Genomic DNA, 23177 nt, shown 5'->3' with positions numbered 1-23177 from the left:
TTCTGGCAGCGTGAGGATTGGTGGGAGGAGCATGTCAGTCAAACAAGAGACCACACCCTCCAAGGTGAACGGAGGTGATAACCAAAGGAGGCTTTCATGAGGTGTACATACAGGCATGCACACGCACACGCACGCACACGCACACACACATACACTGCAACCACCACCAATGTCATGGCAGCACCCTGAACACCTACACAGGAATCTGGAGTCACGTTCCCTCAACAACTCCCTAACACGCTTGTTTTTTTTTTTTTTTACAGAAATAACAACAAATGACTGAGAGGCAGCGAACGAGGACGTAAATGACTGATGTGATTCATCCAAAAATCATCCGAGAAAAACTACCCTACTCTTCCGGTTGCGTCAGTGACTAATGTCCCTGTGAAACGAGCGCATCGCATGGATCATACTCATGTAAACAGACACCTTTTACACAGGAGGAATCAATATTGCATGATGACATAATCAGATCACAGTTCAAAAAGAGGAAGATCCCAAATCAGAGAAAAAACCAAAGCAAAAGGAAGGAAGAGGGTTGGTCTCTATAAAAACGAGGAGTCTTTATAAGAAAGGCTACAAAAACTCAATGGGACCTCCGACTTCAGCATACAGCAAAAGGCACCACAATATTATTCTATTTATCTAACTTGTGAAAAAATTGGCACGTAATTCTCTTATTTTTTTTTTTTCATCTCTCATAATGCTGTAAATCAAAAAACTTTACATATAAATATTTCCCCCCCCCGTTATAAAAAAAGTCTTTGCTGTTAGCTAGTAGACAATTTTTGCTGAAATGAAAATAAATATTTCATTTGTTTAGAATATCTGTCTGTTATACAAAATAAAAATATTTCTCCTAGGTGCAGGTCTCTAGTCCACTGGTTGTGTGTAGGAGGAAGGGGAGTGTGTGAGGTGGAGGGGGGTGGGTGGTGGTGGTGGGAGGGGGGTCGGGGGGGTGGGTTGGGGGGGTGGGGTGGGGATCGGGGGTAGGTTAAGTCTTAAAGGGGCATGTTGTCAGCCTTGGAGCGCTGCGACTGGGAGCCGCGGCTCTGCCCGTTGCTGCGTGTCCCCGGCCGACTCAGCCCGCGGTGAGTCCGTGTGTCCGCGCCGGATGACGAACGGTAACCTGGGACAGTTAAGGGCGGGTCCACGTTCATGTTCTGCATACTAAGGAAAGGTGTGCTCTCCCCGTGAGTGTCCTCTTCCTCCTCCTCTTCCTCCTCCTCCTCTGACTGGCTGAAGCTCTGTGAGCTGTAGTCCCGTAGGCCCGCTGAACGCTGGGAGATGTGTCCATTGAGGCGGTTGCGTCGCGGGCGGCGCCGGCTCCGGATCGGTTCCCGTGAAGAGGCGTACTCCTGCGTGGTCTCGTAGGCCTCGTCGTCAGGGAGACGGTAGGGGCTGGACGGTAGACTTCCCGTGCTCTCCGTCAGGTAAGGTCGCCGCGGACGCCGGGGCTGCCTGTATAAACTTCCATCCTAAAACACACAGAAACAGAGTGGAGCATTAGATAGGAACTGTTTACTGTGCATGTTAAATGTGTAGGTTTTGACAGGGAGGATGCCAACACAATCAGGTTAAAGGATGAGTCTGGGCTTTATTTTACTTACTGGGAACAAATCCCAAGATAAAAGCAAAACCAACAATAAATGAATCCTACTAACAAGTATTGTCTGTCTAAAGCCTGATGAACTCTACGCCATTGTTGTGAGTGAGCCACACTGGTGTTGTTAGTGATATGTTTCTGCATTATGATGAACAAGGGCACTGTAGTTCATTTTGAATTGATCCCAAATATACTGTCCTGCTGCTGTAAATACTTACTGGAGCACTACATGTATATTACTCCATGGCTGAAAACAAAAGCCCTATTTACTTATGTAACATTCATTAAAAACTACAGTGCTGTTGTTGGTAAATGATTTAGTCTTATAGTGAATATACGGTAAGTGACCCGCTTTGAAAGATTTTACGTCTTCAGTAGGAATAAATGGATGTGAAGATGGATTCACACATTTCTGTTTTTGGTTTTTTCTTTGACAATGAAAACATCACCAGCCAGTTTAACTGATGTTGTCACCATCTCCGTGCTGCTGCAGTCATATGACAGTGTGTATGTACTCTATTTTCCTACGTACATCAGGGCACCGTAGCAGCGGCTGGTCGTCCTCTCTGTGGTAGGCGGCAGCGGCGGGTGGCAGGGAGAGTGCGTGGCTTGTGTTGGGCGAGGTGATCTGAAAGGTGGGCACCTGGGGCGGCAACGGGGGGTAGTGAAACTCCACTGGAGACAGGCGCGCTGGCGTAGTCAGCGCCGACACATACCTGAGCAGAAAAGTCGACGGATTATTACAGTGTCTGAGTCACACACATGCATGTAAATGCGCTCATGACAAAAGGACCACCAAAACTAACACACATTTGAACATAATTGTAACAGACGATTATGACTGGTTAACAGAATACACTAAGCAAGTTGTTGAATACTCATGAACTGAATATATTTATGTTTAGCATCCTGTTAATTGTTGAACTACAAGTTTCCTATGTATTTCGATGCGGCACTAAGGTACAGTCGTTGGATAGCAGGTGACCTTACAGTACACATTTTTGATTCGGTCATGAAATGAATCAGTGGGGCACAACAGCGGGTGATGGGATGCACTTTGTGATTTGGACTGATAACTGTAGCTTATCACTTTAAACCATTCTGCCAGTGAATCCCATCCATCTGTTTGCTCTTCAGGGCCGAGGGGCTGGAGCCTACCCTGCATGCACTGGGCAAGAGGAGGGGTACACCCTGGACAAGCCACCAGTCAATCACAGACTCCTCTTCCCATTTCTCAGTTTGTACGTCCTCGATTTCCGTCCTTGAATCCTCTCTTTGCTTCTGAGTTCCACAAGGAGTCAAGGCAAGAGGAATTTAACAAAACAACCATCCTCGCTTCTGAACCGTCATTTTAAAGCGATGTCAGTTAAATATGACGCGTGGCACAGCTGCATCATCTGTCCCTATGCCTTTTTTTAAATGTGACGATTGCTGAAAATCTTCCCCAATGGATACGCCTGCGCATCCTCGCTCATAGCTCCTCCTTCCAGCCTCCTGTCTCCTTGAAGATGCATTTTAGGAATTGAGACATCCTTCAAGATGGTGCGCTGAGATCGATTTCTGGGTCACAGGCAGGAGGACGGAGGAGGGAGGAGACGAGGTCGCACAAAATAGAGAAATGAGAAGAGCCCAGAGCTAACACACACATAGACAAACAACCACACTCACATCTGCAGGAAATTTTGTGTTTCCAGTCCACCTGACCTGCAAGTCTTTGGACTGTGGGAGGAAGCTCCACACAGAAACACTGCAGCCAGCTGGCTGAGTTTCGCACGCAGGACCTTTTTGCCATGAAACGACAGTGTTAACTGCTGAGCCACCTCGCCACCCACTCAGCCAGTCCCAAGAATATGAAAAATATAACTGAACATGTGCCATCCCAGCTGCAAGGAGTGTATGAATGCTGCTTCGCATTTGGTTTAATTTAATTGTTAATGCACGGTTTTTCAACAACAAAGATCCCAAATTCTGAAACACTGAGAGTCACATTAGCAGTAAAATTATTGATATTTGTCACACCTTTTAACCACATGTTATTTAACGTGAAAAACAAAGAGAGAATATCCACGTTCAGTATGAGAAAGTGTGCTATTATAGTGTACGCAGGTAATACAAACATAGCTAAATATAGGTATGCCAAGTCAGTTTATTAGTCAGAAGGCATTCTGGGACATGTAGTAAACCACTAACTTGTAAACAGTAAAAAATAGAGCAGTTGGGAGTCAAAGCTATTTATAATAGGCAAAAATAAATGACTGATGTTCAGTAACAGACTAAGAGGGGGAATTTCTCCTTTACCAACAAAAACACATCAACAAAAATCAGTGTTTTGAGAAAGAATTCACCAACGATGTTTGAAATATTTCATTACCTTCACAAAAAAAAAAAAAAAACTACAGTATCTGGGTGTAGAGATTGAGAAATGTAACCACTTGGGGTCGCCAAAGAGTAAAGAGGCTGGTGTGTCAAAGCAAAAGAGAGTCATGAGCAAAGACAGACTTAACCATCACACACACGATTACAACCTGCCCTACCTGTCACTGTGAGGCGAGTCTCTTAGAGAGTCGTAGGAATCCCCGTACTGCATTCCCGGTCCGGACACGTCCGTACAGCCCCAGTGGGCGGCCCTCCTCGCCATGCATGCCGGGCTGCTGCACTTACTGGTTCCCACAGAGCTGGACAGCCCACCTGACTGGCAGTCTGAGTTCATACTCTCTGTTCGCTCCATGCTCCACGTCTGCTCCTCGTGTCTGCAGGTGTAAGCAGAACACGTTTAAAAGGTTACAACAGCACTGAGGAGGCAGAGGGATACAGAGGCAGAAGGAATGCTGTATAAAGTTACTGTACTGCAAAGATGTTCACGTGCATTGTCTATTAAAGCACCATCAAGTGATAGTTTTGATAGAAAACACTGAATTAAATCACTGTTTGTGACGTGGCAGAGCTGTTAGTACGGCCAATTCCATTAACAGTCAATAGCCAACAGTGCAACACAATCTGATTGTACACTACCTGTCCAGCATGAAATTCTCTTCTTGATTCAGTTGATATTTTTGTGATACTTGAGGAATAAAGTGCTATAGTATATCGAGAGAGAGTTGAACTATACTGACAACAAGTCAAATTACAATTATTGGAAATTTTTGAAAACTTGTGTTAAGGACCACAAGGTCGCAGAAATGAAAAATCAAAAGAGGTAAACCGGAGACATGTTCATAGACGGCCAAGAACCATTGAAGCACGTCAGGAGTGAAGGCTGACCCGTGTTGTCCGATCCAACAGACGAGCTACTGTAGCTCAAACTGCTGAAAAGGTTAATGCTGGTTCTGATAGAAAGGTGTCGGAACACACAGTGAATCACAGTTTGTTGGTATGGGGCTGCATAATAGGGTGCCCAGGTGGTCATAATGTTATGGCTGATCGGTGTATTTGAGCCTTATAATGGTAATTTCCCGCTACAGATCAACCATACCGATAAGCAAACAGCGTTGGTGGATGGATTGTGAGTCCGTAACTAGCCTAGCTACGCAGACACAAGACTAGTAGCCACCGCTATTGACGTTAAGCAAAATATTTAGTTGACAAAATTTTTTTTTTATTTAGTGTGTAATGGCTAAACATTTGTACAATTGGAGAATGTAAGAATCACATTGCAGCCACAGGTTGTCTACCCCTGTTCTACATGCTTCACGGCTAGATGCCACTAAATCCTTCACACTGGTCCTTTAAAGTTTTGTTTAACCCAAATCCAGTTCTCTTACTTAACCCTGGTGGTTTCATGCAGATAGTATTCGTCTTAGCTGTCCAGGTTTTGTGATGGCTGTCTCTGAGATTTCTACAGCCACTCCGATACAACAGAGTTCAATGGAGTGTATGTGTGTGTGTGTGTGTGTGCGTGTGTGTCTGTATGTGTGTGTTTGTCGTAGGATCTACCTGGAAGCATGTGAGGCAGTGGTAGAGTGGTGGGAGCGGGTAGACATTCGGCTGCCTGCGTAGTTGCCTGCACCCTCGGCTCCGTGGCTGATCACACACTCTGTTGTTGGGACGCTCTTGGGGATGTACTGCAACACACACACACAAACACGTACGTAAAGAAAATGCATTTTCATTTTAAAATAACCAACATATCATACAGTAAATATAGATAGATAATGCATAGATATATAGATATCTAATGACGAGAGGATACAGATCTGTTGTAACTCTCTCCTCACTGTTCTCATTGTTGCTATTATGCTGACTCATGCCCATTATGTGAGAGAATAGGAGGTGTTTTCTGCCCTCTCTTTAACATCTGTCAGCTATGTGCCACCATATTTTCCTTGTGTTGTCAGCGGATCAGGGTTTTATTTACACGAGGACTCTTTTGGAGGCAGACCTGCTCTGAAGGCTAAAAGAACCGTCTTTGTGGAGTTCAATGTAAGTGGCAAAGCTAAATAAAGTCTATCAGTAACCGGCCGAGCCTCTGTGGGGCTTCCTGTGAAGTTTGTTCAGGTGAAGCTGACATCCTGTTCTTCTTCTTCTGTGCCTACTTTAGCATTAATGAATATCTGAGAGTATTCTGAACATTTTGACACCACAATCCTATTTATAGGCCAGTTATATTTAATTAAAAGCACTGATATATCTGGCTTTATTGCAGCAGAGCCTGTGCACTTTGATAGGAAAGCAAAGTTGGACACAACTTCTATGCGTTCTGACTGGTAGCTAACAGATGACTGTAAATTAATTGCTATTGTTGCATTGTCTTATTCTAATTGTTGGCTACCAGAAGCTGAAACAAAATCACAGTTGCCAAAAATGTCTCTGGTACAGTTTGGCAACCACAACAACTCTGGCAACCAACTTTATGCTTAACGTCTTAGCATCTATAGTAAATAAAAGCTATATATTATTAGATTATTATTAGAAACCTATCCCTCTTGCCATGAAATGACTAATTTTCCTTGTTTTTAGATTCAATCAGGTCAATATTTCTGCATTTTAAAAAAACAGTGGCTATTTCTCAGGTCTATCTGGGGCGACCTGTTTTTGGTTTCCTCTCAGCGTGACGATCAGGGTTGTCGGGAGGTGACTCAGTTAAATCTGACCTCAGGATCACCTGTACCTGCCTCTGTTGTGTGTTTCTGCTGTTTGCACTCACGTCACCCAGGGCGATCTCCTCGCAACCAGGTCCGAGGTGGTTGGGTCCATTTGCCAGCACGCGGTTGGGTTGCTCCACACACTGTAGGTGACTGTGCATCTTCTTCCTCTGCTTCCTGGAGGGGTGGCGACAGAGGAACAATAAGTGATCTGGTAAACGTGCCTCAGACAGTGCATCAGCATTTTTCTGTTGTATACACTGTAAATTGCTCAGATCCAGCAAAATTCTGGATTCAACTATATATTTAAGAGCAGTTTTGATTCATTATTAAGTTAACTTTGTGACTGATCTGGACCATTCTGTCTTTTTAGATCATGCGGCCAACATGACGAAGCAACCAACCAATAATCAAACTCTTTTATCTGGTATAATAGATCCTATAGTTCCAACTCTGACATACTTGTAGTGTTTTTATGTAATGCTATTTTACATAACATATATGTTGCTAACTTTTGATTCCCAACCTTTTTCCTTAAGGAACACCTTTTCAACCACTGAGTTAACAGATATCTATAGCTTGAATAATCACCAAATGTTTAAAAGTAACAATTTCATTTAGTTTACTGTATATTTAAAACAAACGTTTTCCTACACCCTGTAAAATTGTTTTTTAACTCCCCTCAGATTTTTTTCCGACCTTTTGGAGGAGGTCTGACCCCTGGGTTTGGGACTGCTGGACTAAACTAGCTAACTGTATATGAAGTCATTAAAACTGGCTCCACCGTGACCAGCTGCAACAGTAAAATGCTGCTTTAACACTGATCTACACATCTAATAATGTCATTTATAATTATATAGCAGTCACACAGAACACAGACTTTTACTTTTGATACTTTAAGCACATTTTGATGATAATACTTCTGTACTTTAATTTAAATAGGATTTTGAATGCAGGACTTTTAATTGTAAAGGAGTATTGATATAGATTGTTGTATTATTACTTTTATTCAAACATAGGAGTTTTTAACTCTTTATGAAACTCTTAATTTATTTCTAAGGCCCCTATGTGACCTATATATGCACACAAGACCATCATTGAGAAGATTGTCTATATTTTTATATATGATATAGTTATTCTTAAGGCCTACCATCAGGTTGGATTCGGTTGGATCCCCCCTTAAAATCAATGAAAGTAGGTGGTGGAAACACTACCACTTCTGTCCACAGGGGCCGCCAGAATCAACAAAAAATTAAACATCCTTGCTGCTACTTTAAAAAAGGATCTGAATACATCTTGCCCCACTGCTCTACAGCATAAAAAAGAAGCAGCTCATTACTAATTATTCTTACAGTAGGTTAATTTGAAGGGTTAGGGTTAGGTCATTTATCTCTCCTTCGAAAGACACATACTTGGTTTTGCAGTAGGCCACCACACAAACGATGCCAACCACCAACAACGCCACACAGATGCCTGTGATCGTCAGCACCCGTCGCTGGTAGAGCTCCTCGGCCTCTGTGAACGGAAACACACGCACATACAAACACACACAAGTTCACATGCACGCACACATCCGTGCGTTGCAGACAGACGATCGCAAAACAGACAAGAATATGCACACACACACACACACACACACACACACAGACGCACACAGGTACAGCATGAGCACTACTCCATTGATGGTAACTACAGACACAGGTTTCTCACTATTATCTGCTGCCATCCTATCCCCTGTGCTGTCTATAAAACAACTCCTGCTCTATAATGTCACATGCCTTTCAGTTTTAACTGTACTACAGTAACAGTGCTACTACAACACAGGAGTAATTCTACAAGCTCATAAATGTTATGATGAAAAGCAGCTGTACACCTACATCCTGACATAGACTTCCTGCTGTCCCTGTACAAGTGTATTCACAATGGCCATGGGGATGTAATGCTACAGATGACACTGGAGAGGATCTGAATGCATGCCTATATGGATGGGATTGTTAAAAGAAATTAAATAAAGCATTTTTTTTTGTTCAAAGTGTTAACACCACAGCGGCCTGACAGTATAAAGGTTTGGTATTCACAAAGATCACCAAGTGTCAAAAGAGTAAAAGGAAATACTATATATATATACTTTAATTATTTACTTTTTGTATGTAAGAGTATTTACAGAAGCATTTCGAAAGTTGTGACCCTTTTCAACAGAAATTTAACTCAACTCAACTTTCATTATTATAGAGGTTATATCATTCATCTTTAACCGTTGCTTATTTGTTAAATGAAACATTAACTTAACACCAGCCTGAGAAGCAGTGTTTTGCTGCCCTCTCTGATTGTCATTTATAGGTGCGGTCAGAAATGTGCTCTGTTGGTTGCACCTGGAAACACACCCAGCAGTGATGACATGAGGTGCTAATGTACACTTTTACATCACTGCCGGAAGTTAAAGAAGACGTTAAACCAGTGGAGGTCAGCAAAAACAAGACTTCCAGGAGGTGTTTCTCACATTATAAACAATATTTTTGTCATCAAATCTAATCCCAATTTTATTACAAGTTGTTTTAGTTTCCTGTTGTTAACGTTTAACTTAAATAAAAGTTGTTTTACTTTCACAAATGTGACCATAGCTAACTTTTCTTGGCTTGAATAATAGGTGGAAATAGTAATCCATATGGTATTAGTTATTATGATGTTTGAAGTTTTCATACAATTTTGTGTTTGTGCAAAGTTTCGGAGTTCTACATTAATATTATGTAATAATTTCTAAGGCTGACTGGCTGTTTTGGCTTCAGATAAACTACTGAAAAATCTACCATAAAAGACTATGAACTTTTCCTTTTAAAGCTACTGAATTGACCTACAATTACACAAAATTGACAGTGATTTTTTTTCTTTACACTATACAGTTTACTATATTCAGTCTACAAGCGTTTGTTGGTGACCGGGTTAAGGTGGTTACAGCACTTTTATGTCACAGTGAGAACCTTTGAGTTCATCTCAACATCTCTAGACAGATTTGGATCACATTACTACTGCACTACATTCAACTCATTAAGTTCTAACAGGTTTGTAGTGATGCCGTGTGAATACTACGCCATCTTGGTGTATCTAGGTTAATTCAGACTTCTGGGCCTGCTGTGGTGTAACACTGTGTCAGAACGGCAAGCGCAACGACACAATGACAGAAGGAGCAACAAACAGAACAGAACATGAGGGGAAGAGGGAGGGAATAAAAAGAGAAAAGGCTAAGTGGTGAGAAAGGAGGAGCAGGAGGAAACACGTAGACAGAGGGAGAGGAGGGGAGCTGAGAGGGGAGCAGGAGCGTGTCCAGGAGAAAGGCCCAGGGAGAAACCAGTCCCCAGAAACTAAAATCTGTCCTGACTTTGTCCCCTTATCAACTAAAATTGGATTATAGAAGCCCTTGAATTGGTAGTTACGGCCAAATTAAACTCCCTAAAGACAGTCATTGTTTTTCAATGTCATAAATCTGTTACACAACTAAAGTGACACCTATAAGCAATCAATAGTTGATCTGTCTGTGTATCTAGCTAGTTTTTATAGAAGAAAGTTGTTGAAAATACGGTGAAATACATCAGAAAGCTGAATTTATTCAAAGCATTTCTGAAATCAAATTGAAACAGGGGCAGATGAATCAAAAACTGCCCCCTTTACCTAATTCATCACCTCACTTTTCCCCCTCTCCCCTCCCTCAAAAAGCTCTAGACACGCCACTGAAGGGGAAGGAAAGGGGGGTGGGGGGCAAGGAAGGGGGGGAAGTTTCTAAATAAAGGGCCTCTGTGGGGATTGACAAAGCCAACGAGAGCCTTGGCCCAGCATTGTGTGTGTGTCACAGGGTACTGATACAGAAAGGCAAAGGGAAATGGGAAGGCGAGCTCGCTGGCACAGTGAAGCCAACAGCAATCGTGATTTAGGACAGGCGAGCTCTCGACTCTGACACTGAGTCAATCAAGGGCAGAATAATAAGGACAGACTATGTGGTCAGGCCTTTTGCTCGCTTTTGGCAACGCTCTGCAAAAATACTCGCAGCTTGCATGTTTTTATTCGACAGGCTGCTGAAGCCAATATGCACATTGCCAAAGCCCAGAAGACGAGCCAGATACTTGTATTTATCGGTGATGTGAAACAGTCTCTGATTTTTGGACAAAGACGGTAGCTTTTGCTCAGATAATCTCAACTCTGATTCATATAAGGCCCATTACATTGTGTTTTAATTCACCTCTGCACTTTCTTTCATTAATGTATCCTTCCCAGTTAATTTGTCTCTTTCTCTGATGTCTACTTTGCCAAATTCGTCGGACTGTAAGAAGAATGCATGCAGAGAAGGGAGGTTACATGTCTTAAAAGCAGGTTAGTGGGCAGGAGAAAAAGAGGGACAGGTTGAGGGAGACCCAGTTGTTGGTTTTAGAAAGAAGATGGCACAATAATGTGTGACTGTGAGAGGATCTTGGCAAACCCTTTAAGCACAGCAAAATGAATAATAATGTTCCATACCCATAAATTCAATTCTGAGAAGCTCTGCCAGCGCAGAAAGTTGTCGTGGTAAAAGGAAAGAGACAGATAGGGTCAGGTGTAATGTCCACTTTGGAGCAGATATATTATTTTCATGTCCTGTATACGCTGAACCAGGATATAAATTAATTAGTGCTGTCAGCCATAGCGATTGACATGTGTACCGTCCAGTAACAGACAGACAACTCAGACAGCCTCAGCTCTGTGACCCCCAGAAAATGACAGGAGCAAAAAAAAAAAAAAAAAAAAAAGACTGAACTAAACAAAAATTAAAAGCGAAGGGAGAAAATGAACCAAAGGCAAGAAGGAAAGAGAAGCCAACAGGCAGGAAAAGGCATGCAGAGACAGACGGACAAAGACAGCAAGACAAGAAGCCACATCACTTACTGCTATATTTACTAGACCTCATTTCTGGAGTAAACAACATTGGACAGAAATACAAAATAAAATTTAAAAAAACAAGACAAAAGAAAAAAAAAACAAGAAAACAAAAGATAAAAAGCAGTGAGTTACTCTCAAACATAAAAACACAGTACAGTCGATGAGGCTGGCACAGCAAATGGGGGTGGGTGCTGTAACTCATTTGACTAATGGCAATTGTGTGCCTTTGTATTGATTACAGCATACCTCTTGTGTAGCACTTTGTCCCACTACCGCTGCGTACAGCTATTATAACCTTTCTTATGATTTACAAAGAAATCATCGCAGCATTCCCAATTTACATGGCTCTGCATGCATTACTGGCCATAAAGAGAGAACGAGAAGTCGGCCAATCTTTTGTCCACCCTGACCTTAACTACTCTACATTTTGACATTTTGCTTAACGTTCGTACCACTAGAAAAGCCGGCAGTAACAAATCAACACGGATTTAAAAGAGCAGAAAGTGTTCCTTCAACTGACGGAAAGAGCTTCACAATGCAAAATAAAAGCACAAAGTCACACAGACAGATTCCAGCATGTAGACAAAGCCTGATGATGGGGTCAAAATAAGCAGACATTACATATAGTGTGATATCTTATGATGGAAAACCTGTTCTCAGTTTAAACTTGACATTATTCAGTGTGGAAACAGACCGCTCAACGGCAAAGCAAGAGAACATGGCGTGGAGCAAAGAGTGTTTAACCCCTGGAAACAAGAAGAAGAGGGTCATTTTTATCCCTCTCTTTTATCTCCCTGTGATTGCTGGGTCAGTAACAGGAGTGTGACACAGCCAGTGGAGGGAGGAGCAGTGTTTTACTATCTGAACGTAGCAACATACAGGAATCACTTAACCTTCTGTGCAGTGCTAAATTTTTATGCACATGTCCTGGTTATCATCTGATTGTACCAACACTGACTGAATGTGTTTCAGTGTCACTGCCCATGCAATCACAGGAGATTGACAAGACATTTGCATCCCTGTGATTTAAAGGAATAGTTTGACATTTTGGAAAAATCTGCGTATTTGCTGCAGCTAAGAGTTAGATGAGAAGATCGATACACACCCCCCTGTCTGAAGGATTAAAATGAAGCTAGAGCTAGGAGACTGTGAGCTTAGTTTAGCATAAGGACAACAAGGGGGCAAGGCTAGCCTGGCTCTGTCCAACAATATAAAAAAATCCACTTACCAGCACCACTGGTTGCCAACTAACCTCAGGCTAACAACAAGACGTTCCTGGCGAACAAACAAGTTTGGCACATAAGCGCCTGTAAAACCTTTTTATGCCTAAATTTACAATTTAGTAACAATTAAATAAACTAGATATAATGTGTTAATCAGTGAGCTTTTGCTGCTAGAAGGTAGACTTTGTTTCCTTTGGACAGAGCCAGGCTAGTTGTTACCCTTTGTTTTTATGCAAAGTATTTCACAAAAATGTCAAACTATTCTCAGGATTCAATTACACTGTGATGAGAAGCAAAACATGTGACACCATTTTGAACATATTAGAGGTCAACCCTAGAACATTTCAAGCAGCATTTAGCCACATGCCATAATGAGAGATTTAATCAGATGATCCATGGATGCTCAGAGTGAAAACAACAGGTTATCTGTGGGTTTTAAACTAATCTCTTATTTCAGGACAGATTCCACTGACATGATCAAGAAACTCCATTTAAATGAAAATCAATATCCCAAAGGGACTGTCCCTCAGATAGATATAACCATGAGTGATGTTCATCTAATCTCATTACATTAAGACTTGAAATGTTGAACATATTCTAACTCTCAATCTCATTCTCATTTACTTGCCAAATTATTTGGATTTTTGGACACACTGTAGCTTCTAGTAATGACTGGCTGCTGTTCAAAATAATGTCAGAAGGACTTACATTGTTCTCCATCTAAAGCCTTCAATTGCCAGTTGTGATCCTACTCCTAAAAAGTGAAATCAATGGAAGATTTTTCTCTTTGTTTATAAGAGAGGAACAGCAAGGAGTTAGGATTTACAACCTTGCATTGACTGAGTTTCTATCCACACAGTTTAGCCTTGATCGGCTAATTAATTTTTTTTTTTACTGCTAGTAGCACCGATGGACCATCTACAAAGGAAAAGTGACAAAGTGTTCCAATAAAATCAAATCCTGTATTGCTTATTGTGTTAATTTTCTGTCTCCTCTGTTTCTTTTTGTGCGATTCACTGGATCGAGCTTAAAAATATAGAATTTAAAAATGTAAGAGAAGACACAAAGTAAAAATTTGGTGCTCGATTTGTCAATTTGTTTTGTTTTTTTGTTTTGTTTTTTTAGCAGCTTTCTAGGTCAAGAAAATCCAGTATGTCGTGCACCAAATACAATTCCAAGCAGATGAGCAAGTGTGAAAAATATCTTATGTGTGAATATTAAAAATATCTCGATTGTTTGTTTCTGGTCACCAGAGGAGCATCACAGAGGAACCAGGGGAGACAGGAAGAGGAAGGGGTGGACACAGAGTCATGCAAACTCACACACACACACACACACACACACATTAATTTACATGAAACATAAGAGCAGGTTTGCAAACACACACACACACACACACACACACACACAAACACAGAGCGCTCCCTCCATCCAACCCCTCCAATGTAGCATGCAGCATCTCAGTGAGAAGGAGACAGACAAGAGCAAATGGACATACTGTAGAAACCGGCCATGACGGAGTTTTGACAGTGGTCCCCCGTATAGTCATTGGGACACCTGATGGAGGGAAAACAAGACACAGAGGGGGGAGAGGGAGGTGGGGGAGAGTTAAAGATACAGACGGAAGAGAGGGCACAAAACAGGAGGAAAGAGAGGAGGAGAAGTGCACAAAGACAGATAGAAAAGAGGGGGAAAGAGGAGAGGAGGGGGAGGAGGGAGACATAAGAGAGCAGAGAGAGATGAGGGATTAGAAACAGCACAATCCACCAACTACAGAAAGAGAGAGAGATGACCTGCATACCGTGACATCACCGCCATCAATATGACATCACTGCTACAGTTAAGACATCATCACAGTCATGGGGGTCATGTGATGGTGGTGCAGGAAGTAGGAGGGGTCAAACGTACTGTTGTTAACTTCCGACCCCTCTCACACATAAACACAGACACACACACACACACACTCACACACACTCACAGTTGACTTATAGTAGATAACGGACTCTCATTCATTGCATCCATTTCTTAACCCCTGACCACAACCATGATGAAATAGAAAAGCAAAGCAAAGGAGAACTTTAAAGTAGACCTGATTTATAACGGACATCCATTATATTGATGTTCATTATAAAACATGTCTGTAAAAACTGTAAAACGGCAGACAAGGTCAGTTTACACTGATCTTCTCTGCTATTTAATATTTGTAAAACTTCCTCAGACTCAGAAAAAGCCTTTTTTTGCACATCTCAAAAAAGTAAAGTCTATCTATGTTATGAGACATAAGGGACAAGGAGAAATACACATTGTGTCCTAAGTTGCACAAAGCAGAAGCAAAGTAAAAGGAGAGAAAACTTTTCTGGCCGTACGCTGACAGAGTAAATCAAGTTCAAATGAATGGCCATTTCTCCATATATTCAATTCTCCATTAATACATACATATCTCACAGTGCCTTAAAAAAAGGGTCTGAATCAATCTAACCGAGTTGAGTGTATGACCATTAAAGTAATAAGATAATTTTTACTGGCTAGCATTTTAGCCTTTCTGAGCCTATATGTGTATAGTAAAATTTAAAAAAAGGCGTAAACCTGCATTAGCTAATTGTTTTGGCTGAGTGGAAGAAGCGCAAGAAGCTATAAACACAGTATTGTGAAATGATCACCTTATAAAGCTGTAAGGCAAACTTAACAAACACACAGCTGCCTATTTACACATCCAGCAGATAGAAAGCAACATTCCCATCACAATGACTACTTTTGTTGGATGATATATTGTCCCAGAAATAATTGCGATAACTAATATTATTGTAATTCAAAGACTATTTCATGCCACACTGATATAATGATAAGCATAATAATGCAAGTACATATTCAGACATTTTAATTGGAATGTGGAAAAAATATTAAAATATCCTTGATAAATAAAACATAAATAAAACCACACAACCAACACAATAAATAAAATAGACTCTTAGACTCTGTTAACAAAGGTTACACTTATATTAATATTAAACATTTGGCACAGGGGTAAGCTATAGAGTCAGTCAATCCTCTGTAGGCAGTAGAGTCATAGTAGGGAAAACCCTGCTGTTTATTCTGGCATCATATTAGATAAAATGTTGGTGACATTCTTAAACAAGTCGATATCGTGACAGGCGATAATTAAATATTGTATATGTCATATGATGAGTCGATAACATAATTAATGTGACAGATCTAAGCAACATTATCATTGATTTTAGAGCTGTGTTTCTTGATGAATACAAATGTAAGTAAAATATTCACTCTTCTTTTAGCTCTGTTTTAGTCTTCAGCCAAGAATCTGGCTCTTTAGCTGCTAAATTCTCCACTTTCTTCACCAGCTAGTCGCCAACTGTGTCTGTCTGCTGTTAAGTGCTGAGCAGGTAGCGGCCTTTGGGTTTTTCAGAGCTTTTTCATTGAAAACAGCTGACTGTTTTTGTAGGAAATAGGGCTGATGAGAGCTGTAAGAGTGAACCAAAACAATAAAGTTTCAGGCCAAACAATGAGCTTTACGAAACCATAATGTTCTGTTCAGCTGAGGGAAACTCTTCCTGTTACTGTTAATATAAAAATATTGATTGGAGCAGCTTGAATGCAGCTGTAAAATACTTGAGTTATACTTAATGTGAATAATGTGCTAAATTAATTAATTAAATCATTAACAAACTCCAACTAGTAGTCTGAATGCCTTTGAAGGTGACTTGCAGAAAGAAGTCTTTTGAGGTCGAAGCTGAAACTTGGGGTGCACAAACCCAGCAGGGAAGGAAAGCGGTGTGCCCTGTTTAGTCATGCACATGCAGTGGTTTGGGAGAGTTCTCCACTGAAAACAACATCCTTGCTCTGTGTGATGCTGTGTTTGTGTGTTTAGTGCGAAAGCCGGGTGGTAAACCCATCACAAACGATAAAAAAGCCCTAAATGAAGGCTGTAAACTAAGCCTTAAAGAATGAGGACTTGTCAAAATGACCTTCCGACAAATGCAAAAATGGGGATGTGTAAAACATAAGTGGTTCTCACAAGAACGGAAATAGAGAGCGGCACACACACAGAGAGAGAGAGAGAGAGAGAGAGAGAGAGAGAGAGAGAGAGAGAGAGAGAGAGGGAGAGAGCCCTCCACAGTGTGTGAGCATGAAAATTGTTGGAATAGGTTTTGGTATTTCTTGGGCATAAATAACAGCAATAGTTTACATGCAGCTGCAGAATGTGGTGTTTTGTTTCTGGATGGGTGGCGAGCTGTCAGCGATACCACGGGCTGAATATGATTCATATTCTGGCACCAGCCATCAAACTCACAACACTGAAACTAACAAGTAGGCTCCTCACTGCATCACAGCAACTAGAAAATTGATACACATACATGAAGCAAAATATTTGATTTGAGTTTCTGTTCTTCCTGTTAATTTTAATCAGCTCTTTAAATGAAGCACTACAGGACCTCATTTAAACTGACGTCCTTCAGAAAATAAAAGCTATTTTTGAGAAGAGTAGGTTTCTTGAATTGTGTGTTATAATGGGTGTCATGGCTTTTACCCAGCCAGGCATAATTGATTTAATAATTTATGGCTATAACTGATAGTAGATCAGCTTTTACTGCAGTCAGACGAAAAATAGGCATGTTATAGAAAATCTGATCCTATAGCAGTGCACATGGTACTGCAGATGAATCACAGCAATTGATGAACCACGGTGATATTATGGGTGTGGCCCCATTACAGTCATTATAGGATAACAGAGGCTCTCTGGCTATAATACTGTATTCATTACAGTGATTTAGTATCTGGTCAACATATTTAGCCGGTTTAAAATGCAAGGACCTTAGCCGTACCCTCATGCATATACTGTCCATATAACTGACTGGGTATCCTTTTCTCCTCTTTCTCACCACTAAAGAGACAACTTGCATTTTGAATCAATTACAGCAAAAACCCTCGGAAGAGCCCACTCAGCAATTTCCCATAGAGTTATAAATAGAGCAGAGAGAGAGAGAGAGAGAGAGGTGGGAGACACTCGGAGCAGAAGCAGCCTTATGCCGGCAGAGCTTTTACTGTATATCATTTCTTTTCTCTTTCGCTCTCTGCTTCTCATTTCCCCTTTTTTCGCCAACCTTTCTTTATCTACCTGTGCTTGCTTTCCTTTGCCCTGAGAACGAGCACAGAGGGGGTAAAAACCAGCACACCTTTTGTTCCAACCATCTGAATGAAAGCAGAGCCTGTGATTCATTTTGTTATATGAATTATACAAAGGCTCATCAAATTTAAGAGAAAAAAAAACCACAGACAGCCATGGACATTATGTCCAGGCATCAATACTAGCCTGAACTCATGACATTTGTCGATTAGATTAGATTAAATTAACTTTATTGATTCAAATTTGGCATTTTCAACCTATAGATGGGAATACATGGGCTAATGTTTTCTGCTGGCTACCAGACTGGAGTTTACCAACAAAGTTCCGACTAATCAGAGTCAGAGCTATCTGCAAGTATACACAGAAAACTATACCATAAAAGGAACATTAAGAAGGCAAGATACACCAAGCTTTAACTGCCAACAGCTAGCCAGGGGGTATGTTTGTATGTGCTGATCTCCACTTTAACCTCCACGCTCTGTTTTAGCCAGGGTGCCTTTCTGTGTGTGCTGTCCTCCACTTTAACCTACAGACTCCATTTTGCAGTACAGCATTACTTTCCCCTTCAGGGAAGAGGAGATTATACGTTTCCATGGTCGGCACAAAAGAGCTTGCAAATACCACCTCAAATTTCAGGGATATTAACAGTTTCTGCAGCCTGCCAGAGCCATGCGGTGCACTGATTTGCAGCTGCAGAACCGGGAGCGTCTTTGCGTGTGAGTGGGGGTCTACATATCTCTAAAGTGAACAAGCCGAGCAGACAGTCTACAGACAGCAGTCTTATTTACATCCTGTGATCCACTGGCCCACACAGACAGGCCAACAAAGGATGACAAAGCTGAGAAGCTACAGTAACTCTCTGGAAACTGCTGGCTAGTCTGCTGCTACCTTGCTAGGCTGCTGTGGCTTCTTGAAATATGCATTGTGTTCGTATGTAGCACAATCATGCACATAAGCTTGTACAATCCTGCACATTTTGTACCCCTAAATTGATATATACGCAGCCCGTACTGTCTATATGCACCCTCTCGAACAAAGTTTTCTGCTTGTCAGCAGCATGAAAAAAAAATCCTGATTTATCCTTCAGCAATGACCGGAAGGTATATCAGATGAGAGATAGAGAGAAAGGCAGGGAGAGAGAGAGAGAGAGAGAGAGAGAGAGAGAGAGAGAGAGAGAGAGAGAGAGAGAGAGAGAGAATAGGGGAAGCAAGGGCTGGAAATAGGCTATATGTAGAGAGAGAGAGAGAGAGAGAGAGAGAGAGATGGAAATGAGGAAACAAAGAAACAAAGAGTGCAGATCTGGAACAGACACCAAAGGATCTAAGGATGGATTTCTAGCAGATACATCCAATTGTACAGGAAGCATAACAACAAAGCTCTTGATCATGCACGACAATACACGCCATCTGTTAGCCGCACTGTCAGGGGAAGTGTTTGTTACACATCTACAAAATGACCCAGTATGTATGGCAAGTTTGAACTGAAAGATTACAACCTCCAGTTCAGAAAATATACATTTCACAAAGTGGAAAAGAAAGATTTTTTCATAGCTTAGGTTAATACACAGCTTTGGATGCAAATACAGTTCATAGTGTAAAACACTGCATGGAGCTTATAGCTGTTGGCATGAAAAAGGCCAGTGTTAACAGATACTGGCTAATATGATGCCATTTTCCAGCTCTACTACACTAGCGTAAGATGCTACAAGCTACAAGTTGCCTCTTTGCTGTAGCCAGGGTTTTTACTGTTATAGCACTTTGTAAACACGATGAAAAATATTGATTTATTTTTTACATAATCAACTAATAATTACGACGTTATGATGCACCTTCTTTTATTGTGTCTTGGAGCTGTAACCTGTGACATGTTAATATAAATAAATGTCTGTTTTTTCTCTGTAATAAGTTGATATAACACAGCAGTGATTCATCTAATATGCAGTTCATGAAATTTATTTTGCACTTGCTGTTCTAAACACCTACCAGTCTGGTAGCTCTTTCCTGGGAAAAATCCTCCCACTCACAGGAAGTGATGCATTTTATGTTAACAGTTTATTTCAAATAAATAGAAAAAGAAGAAAAACCTGAAACTTTGCATGCTATGAACCCTGTTAACCACTCCTGGTCTGCGTCAATGCAGAAATTGTTGTGGCATCACTACTACTACACTACATTTCAAATCCAACCTGCCATGAATGTGACCATTATGTCAAACGTCGTCCTGTCTCCTTCCGACTGGGACAACACAAAACATGGTGACACAAACAGTCACAGAGAAAAGGAGAAAAAAAACAGGAAAAAGGGGGAAGGAGATATTTGGAAGACTAATGTTTGTCAGGCCCGAGCTGTGTATGTCTTCCTCACGTTATCCCTATACAGCACCTGCTAAACACGTTCAGAGTGAAAAGAAAATCATACAGGCTGCTCTGCTCTGCTGCTCCTGACATCCAAAACTTGAGTGTCAGCTGCCAAACAACGTAGCAACTACAGGGTTCCTTGTCACAAAGTAAAGGCTGAAAAACAAACAATAAGAGAATGGACATTGTTGGGATGATGTGGATTTGGTAGCTTCTTTCACGTCGACATGTGAACAAACCACAGCACAAGTGTCAGTTACACAATCACAGATCAACCTGCAGCAGACAGTTTTTTACTAAAGGTAGCTTCGACATCAAAATATTGTAATCGTTGATGATGAAGAAGGAACAATAGAATTATAGTTGGCCTACTGTACTGTACTGTACTGTACTGTAGTCATGTGTTTTGCAGCACCAGAGGGAGACAACTTCAAAACTAAATATGCAAATATCATATTTCTGATCATGCCTTAGTAAAAGAAAACCCTGTGTGACTTGCAGTCATTTTTCATTAAACATTGTCAGATGGATTCAGATTCAAGCAATCGCATCTATAATCTCAGTTTAGCTATTTAGCTAGCTTCTCCACGATCCCCTGCAAAAATCTGAGGTGGACTCTTCACACTTAATAATCCAACCATTAGTGTCAACAGGCGGCAGTTTTAGTTTAGTAATTAATGCTAATACTTCACTTGGGAGCAGCTTCAGATATTCAACTATTGGTTTTTATTGTTATTGGAGCACAGAGCAAAAAGGGGCGGGACTTAAAAAGCAATACTGTGATTATGGTTGCTAAGTAACTGGCATAGCTGCTAACAGTGGCTAATGATAGATGGTAGTGAGCACAATAAGCTGAATAATAATAAAAAATCGGTACAAACAACTGTACATTTCCGAAGTATTTGAATCTTGTCTCCTCTGTCCTCTTTGCTTTAGTAGGTGCCCTCAGCATGCGAAGCGTTTCGTGGTTACATGCCAACAGAGTGACCGACAGCAGAGACAGCAGCCTATACACTACGTCAGCTGGACGTCCTCTTTAACTTTTCATTCCTGTGACGTTCTTCTGAGCAACACTGTGCTCTGCAGGGTAAGCAAATGTAAAATCACCTGCTATGTTACACAAGTTACCTTCTTCCGGCTGATAAAGACTGCTACACAGTTTTAACTTTTAAATATATATGTGTATGTATATATTAACCATAACAACAACAAACTAGATACGCTGTCATCATCCTGCATATTGACTCAAGAAAAACACCAAAAAATCCTTTTCCCTGGTGACAAGAATGCTAATTGTTTCCATTGGGTTCTACCAGCATATCGCTAACAGGTGGAACTCACAGCATGGGTTTTGCTGTAATTTGCATTTCATCTGCAATAGTTGGGCTGAGTATTTTCATTGTTAATTAAATAAATGCATATGGTAATATTATAAATGTAGTTTAAAATGCAAACACACAATAGTTTAACCTGTTAATTCCTTTACAATACCTTTGTAATACTTTCCATTATTTCATGATTTTCTGTTACCAGAAGCATTTTCTGAGGTGTTGCTGTCCCAAGTAAAACTCACTCATTGTAAACTAAAATGATCCTCTTGCAGCAAGACACAACACATTTCGAATGCACGTGGACAGAATGTCCAAGTCAAGATCTGTTTAAGCCAACTGCTCTATGCAACAAATATAAACCTTATCTTTTGAAACAACTGGCAAAAACATAGTTCATAGAGAGCGGCTAGGTGGGCTGCCAGTGCATGTATGTGGGGAGGATACAACGAGGGAACAGAAGACAAGGTAGTGCAGTGACCAGCGACACGGTGTCTGAGACCAGAGAGACAGAGAGAGGCAGACAGGCAGAGAGAGGGAGGGAGGAGAGACGGGGGGAGCGACTACACAGTGATGACTGAGGGGACGGGGGGGGCGGCTGAGCAATCAACTTACTTGCAGGACAGCTGGTTAATACCATGTATGAAGTAACAGTCTCCCCCGTTGACGCAGTAGGCCTTCTCCGAGTCGTTACAGCGCCTGGCGTGACTCACACCTGGAGACGGGGTGGTGGTGGTCACTATAAGGAGGACAGTCAGACAGGAAACACATGCAAAGAAAGTGCTGTCAACTCTTTTTTTTTTTTTTTTAAATAAGAAGATGTTCACATTTGATGGCAGCCATAGTTGTAACATCATACCACACTATGCCACATACCTTTCAGAGCGCTTTAGTGAATTTCAAATAGCTTAGTGTGACAAATCTATCTACTTTTTGGGCAGGCATCAGTCACTTTCCTGTGCTCGCTGCAGCGTCCCAGCTCACAGCTGCTGGTTTTGTGAATGGAAGGAGCCAGGTTCAACCTGCTCCCCCACCCCCAGCTCACTTCTGTCTTCTTCCTCACGAACATGAACCTCAAAAACTTTTAGGTATATCTTTGAGTGCTATTCTGTAATGCATTTTAAGTTTTTCCTTTCTGTTTTGTTACTCCTGGACAGATTTACACAACCTGTAAAACAGCCTAATACAACATACAACAACTGGACAATAAGAGTTTTTTTCTCATCCGTTTTGGCTCAGTTATTGAGAGAGAATTATTTATTTTTCTAAAGTATTCGTTCAAATCTCTGAACAATTCATTCAGATTTTAATTTCTCATTCATTCAAGCAGATTGCCTGTGTTTCAGCACATGTGTGCAAACAATTAGTTACAATTGGGGGCTCCCTGGTAGCTTACCTGGTAGAGCTGGCGTCCCATATACCAAGGCCGAGTCCTGCTGCAGCCATTGTTTTTTTACTAAACTACCACTGATGTTTTTTTCTGTGCCATTTTCTGTAAAATTTTCTGTAAAATGTGTAAAACATGTGATTCTATT

General features: G+C 41.2%; 2 protein-coding genes across 3 annotated transcripts in view; one reads left to right on the top strand and one right to left on the bottom strand.

Annotated features, from left to right (window-relative positions):
• Positions 1-963: 963 nt before the first annotated feature.
• The window catches only part of nrg2b (neuregulin 2b), a 50531-nt gene continuing 28317 nt past the window's right edge, over positions 964-23177 (bottom strand). The window contains exons 4-12 of one of the 2 annotated variants that reach the window (XM_051421064.1): positions 22258-22381; positions 14314-14372; positions 11194-11217; positions 8100-8202; positions 6750-6864; positions 5540-5667; positions 4141-4356; positions 2139-2322; positions 964-1478 (exon numbers count right to left, since the gene is read on the bottom strand). In XM_051421064.1, the coding sequence (XP_051277024.1) occupies positions 1002-1478; positions 2139-2322; positions 4141-4356; positions 5540-5667; positions 6750-6864; positions 8100-8202; positions 11194-11217; positions 14314-14372; positions 22258-22381 (1430 nt within the window). In that variant the 3' untranslated portion in view covers positions 964-1001. The remainder of the gene's footprint in view (positions 1479-2138; positions 2323-4140; positions 4357-5539; positions 5668-6749; positions 6865-8099; positions 8203-11193; positions 11218-14313; positions 14373-22257; positions 22382-23177) is intronic. The other variant, XM_051421065.1, reaches the window with a different exon arrangement.
• Positions 7238-23177, top strand: part of zgc:92242 (uncharacterized protein LOC436899 homolog) — a 122948-nt gene continuing 107008 nt past the window's right edge. Inside the window, exon 1 of the mRNA XM_051421069.1 lies at positions 7238-7247. The gene's annotated coding sequence lies outside the window, so the exon portion shown is untranslated. The remainder of the gene's footprint in view (positions 7248-23177) is intronic.

The sequence above is a fragment of the Dicentrarchus labrax genome, unplaced genomic scaffold, assembly GCF_905237075.1.
Source record: "Dicentrarchus labrax unplaced genomic scaffold, dlabrax2021, whole genome shotgun sequence".
Lineage (NCBI taxonomy): Eukaryota > Metazoa > Chordata > Actinopteri > Moronidae > Dicentrarchus > Dicentrarchus labrax.
Note: the sequence above shows the minus strand (reverse complement) of the source record. Positions and strands in the feature narration are given on the sequence as shown.